This window comes from Anneissia japonica, unplaced genomic scaffold, assembly GCF_011630105.1.
Source record: "Anneissia japonica isolate Jap-2015-1 unplaced genomic scaffold, ASM1163010v1 scaffold4169_len29305_cov90, whole genome shotgun sequence".
Taxonomy (NCBI): domain Eukaryota; kingdom Metazoa; phylum Echinodermata; class Crinoidea; order Comatulida; family Comatulidae; genus Anneissia; species Anneissia japonica.
This window is the reverse complement of record NW_022746901.1, coordinates 24,660-29,120: the sequence shown is the minus strand read 5'-3', so window position 1 is coordinate 29,120 and position 4,461 is coordinate 24,660. Positions and strand designations below refer to the sequence as shown.

Sequence of the window (4,461 nt, the reverse complement as noted above, 5' to 3'; positions counted from 1 at the left end):
CTCGCCGACAACTTTCCGGAGGATTCTCAGCTTCCAGTCGAATCGTCGGACGAACAGGACATTTCAGACCAAGACACGGTTGTTTACGGAGACGAAGAACTGGAACAGCAACTGGACGACTGGCTGTTCTCGAAAATGTTGAAGTACAACCCGTCTTCGGAATAGAATTTAAAAAAAAAATATTCCGATATAATAAGTACTAAAGAAAAAAGAAAAACACGAAATATTATATTCTGTTTTGTCTTCAATAAAATCTTTATTACAAAAAACAATATAAAGTTGCTATTGTGCATATTTGTCTTCATTCGAAATCAGTCTATTATCAGTAGGTAATGCAAAAAGAAATTATGCAGAGAACCGCTACCTTTCCAAAATTTGAAGACGAAGAAGACAGGGTGAAAACCTTTCGCAACTGGCCGCACGACAGACCCGACGGAAGGTCGATGTCGGAAGCGGGGTTCTTCTACGGGGGTTTTGAAGATAACGCCAGGTGTTTCTTCTGCGGAATATCGCTGAACCACATATTCTATTCTAACATTTTATTAGTTTTAAACATAATAATCAAGATCGAAAGAAACAGGTCCAAGCCAACCAGAGGATGAACGTCATGGCGAGGTCGTCACGCACTCCGACAGATTTTCCTTTGACCGTTATCTTTCCGTCGGACCGCACGAGTCGTCTGAAGTTTCGTAGCTGATCGTGCAAAGTCTCCATCGAGGCGACGTCGATATCTTCGGGGAACGCGACCCGATCGTTTTCCAGCAGCAACTGAGAGAGGTGCACTAGATTGCCCTTGTCCCTCGTCCACAGTCTGACGCACCTGGCGCCGTCCTGTCTCGTCTCCTTCTCGAACGAGACGTCGACGGACGTGCCGGCGAACCGATCCGTCACCTGCTTTGCCATCATTGCAGCGTGGGCGAGCGAAGTGTTCCGTTCGACGTGCACGCGAACGGGCCAGCTGATCAGCGTTCGGTACGTGGACAGGACTTCGTTCACGGTGTCGACGACGAGGTCTGCGTGCACATCCAACAAGGAATCCATGCGGTCGACTGTGGCGACCACGTGCTTCATAGCTAGAATCTGCGAAAGAGACAAGAAAACGGTGTTAATAAAAACGGAGCAACTTCTCTGGTTTCTAACTAATTTGCGTTAAAACATGTTGAAGAGAGCTTTCCATCCTGTGGAGTGCGACCTGAATTTCTTGCGAGAACGCAAAGACCTCTTAGTCCGATGGAAGAGGGAGACCGACGCCAAGGCGATAACGGCCGAGATAAACGCATCGGGTTTGTCGCACGGCGAGCTCGTTACGAGAACCTGCGGCAGAGACAACTTTATGGACGCGAACGCAACCGTGGAGGACATGACGGAATTCAGAGCGAGCAGATCGGTTCTGATTCACACCCTGACCGCAGTCGGGGCTGCCACCTCGCCGGAGATCGGTCGGCTCGAGGAGATCGCCAACCTGGGAAAGACGGTGCTCATGTCGTTCGAGCTTGCCAACCTCGTGTACGTGCCCGGCGTGGAAACCGAGTACAGGAATTCGGAACCGGAGGAAAGACACTGGATAATAGATAGCGCGAAGAACCTCGCGAACCAGCTGCTTACCAACAGCTACGATCAGCCGCTGTGGAACTCGATCGGAGGTTCGCCGATGGCCGTGGCCGTGTCCGTCCTTCAGACGCGGGTGTCGAACGCCGACGCCGGCGAACGGGGCACCGCGATCTGCCGAGGTCCGCGAAACCACGAGACGTACGCACTGAGAAGGATAACGGAGAAGAGAAGCAGGGCTTGCAAGATACCACCCGTGAGACTCACCTGTCTGAGATTGCCGTCGGACGTCATCGCCCCCGCGACCAGACCTATGCCGGACACGTCCGACGGTGTGGGATCCACGGCGATCAGCAGACCGGATGCGAATCCGGATCTCCTGCCGGACCTCCGTTCTTCGTCGAACAGCCGGGAGAGCAACCTTCCTGAGAAAAGACGTTCTGCGGTTCCTGGGACCAGTGCTCGCTGGAGGTCATCGACGACGTGAGCAGAACCGACACTTTCTTCGGTTGAAACACGGGCAAGGTGGATATCATCGCCGCTTGCTTCATCCAAGGGTATTCGTCCATCCATCCGAGGTCGCAGCCGGTTCCTCTGGAAGCCTGAAACATATAAAAAAGAGGCATTTAGAAGAAAAAATTATGAAGATGGCTGCGGCAGCGCTCAACGCGTACGTGACAGCGAAACGGTACAACATCTACCACGTCGACGAACTTCACGAATGCGTGCGGATTCGCGGAACCGCTGCAGGACGGTACCCACTTCGTATGCGAAAAGTCTCTCCGGGTCCACGTCTGCGCGGCCGACGAACGAATTTGCGCGATCCAGCATCTGGATCACAACGTCAGAAGATGTTCGTTTACCGGCAAGGAGTTCTACCTGAACGATTACGAACCGGAGGTTGTGGGACGCGACTTGCCGCTGTTCGTGGGACAGAGACGAGACGCTTCCAGGACGCGGAGTAGGGACGGCGCCATGGCACGTTTCGCGGACGCGGTTGACAGGGTGTTGAGAAATCTCACGAACCGAGAAAAACGACGTGAGTACAACCGCGCGTTCTTCGTGAAGAGAGGACGGGACATCGTCGCGAGAAAGTTGGAGAGGGAGACCAAGTTGATGCAAGCTCTGAGGGAATCGTTTCTGGTGCACGTCTCTTCCGAAAGGTTACCGGACGAGGGTGCTGCGATCGACGAATCGTTTCTGGATGACGTCAAGCAGTTCGTGTGCAACCTGATGACGCTTCTGCTCTGCTATTCCGAACAGACTGAATCGAAGAAGCATTTTTTGCTATCGAACTCGGACGAAAGTACTTTGTACCTGCTCAAGAGGACCGTGTACGGCGTTCGTTTCGAGAACTCCGTCGTGCTACTGCCTAGGTTCCATCGGCTGCGACCACTTCCCGGAGATCGGCTGCTGCCTCGGATATTCGAGGTGAGCACATCCCGTGTGACGGAATGTTCGAGTCTGCTGCAGCGGATGATGGGCGAGAATGTGTGCAGGTTTCGGATGAAACAATTAAATCGTTAAAAACTTTAACTTTTCGTCTCTGTTTCTTTCTTTTTGTCAAATTGTCATTCGTGTGCATGCGCGAAGATGCTGCTGCAGCAGCTGCTGCTGCGGAGGCGGCGACAACGACCTCGTTGTTCTCCGATATTCCACGTGGCGCCGGAACAACCGAATCAGGTTCCGTTTTCTTGGACGATCTTCTAAACGTTTCCGGTTCCACGTACCAAGAAGTGAGGCGGATGCGTTTGCTAGCTGACGAGCGCCAAGACATCTTGGGTTGCCCGGCCGAACGCAGGTTGTCATTAATGACAAGGACGAGCAATCTCGCATGAACGACAATTACGAGAGGCGCGTTCACGCGCAGCTGGCCGACCCCGAACTCACTCCGACGGGGTTGATGCGCATGGTTTCCACGGCGTACAGATCCGGATACGCACCGTCGGGTTCGTTGATGGGTCTGTCCCCTCAGCTGGTGCGCGTCAACGGATTCGAACGTCGATTCGTCGACGCCTTCGTCTCCGGAACCGTGTGCGGCGAAATGGAGACCGACCAGGAGAAAGATTTGTTCGAATGCCTGTGCAGTCTGCTCTCCCTGCTGGCGAAAATTCTCGAGACGAACGAGTACAGCGAGATGAAAGAGAGCGTGAGAACCATGTGCGACTGTCTGTTTCTCGGCGGTAGCTTTCTGAACTCGAAAAAAGAGAGAAAGCTCTTCACCTTCAAGGAAGGCAAGCTGATACAGAACAAAATCGCGTACGCGCGCGATCTCAAGAAGATGATAGCCGTGTCCGGCATCGAGTCGCCCTCTCCTTATATCGGCGATACCAAGCCGTACATGCAATTCGGCAAATACTATCCGGACACGAGGTTGACGGCGAAGGAGTTCTGTCGAAAGCTGTTCACAAGTTCCCGCGAAAGTTGATGTTGAAGAAGGATACCGGTCTCGACGACGAAGACTTCGAAAAGCTCGTACGTGCGTGCTTTTTCGTGAAGAACGTCGAGATCGGAACCACGTACCGATTGTTGCGGTACGTGGCCGATATCGAGTTTAGGAGTCCGGCGTTGCATCTCGTCTTGATCTGTCTCGTGTACAGGCGCGTCGTGCACCACCTCGCCGCCGAGAACCTCCCTCTGCGACCATGCACGTGGACTCTCCTCTTCGGACGCAGCAAGGAGATCGTCGAACAATGGAGCGACGAAAGGATCGAAGCCGAGATAGTCAACGCCGAACGAGTTTGGGAGGACAATCTCCTCGTCGCGGGACACGCGCAATACCTGAACATAGGAATGAAGGAAGATCGTGCGAGCGTCGCGTGGCTGAAGTAGACGGCGGAGGTGATAGAGTCGGAGTTCGCGAGTTTCGAGAAGGTGGCGTTGGACGTGGATTTCGACCGACTGTTCGGATCC

At 53.4% G+C, this 4,461-nt stretch overlaps 1 protein-coding gene across 1 annotated transcript in view; it reads left to right on the top strand.

Annotated features, from left to right (window-relative positions):
* Positions 1-4,193: 4,193 nt before the first annotated feature.
* LOC117120337 (centromere-associated protein E-like) overlaps positions 4,194-4,461 on the top strand; it is a 3,780-nt gene continuing 3,512 nt past the window's right edge. Inside the window, exon 1 of the mRNA XM_033265364.1 lies at positions 4,194-4,451. Coding sequence (XP_033121255.1) covers positions 4,194-4,451 — 258 coding nt within the window. The remainder of the gene's footprint in view (positions 4,452-4,461) is intronic.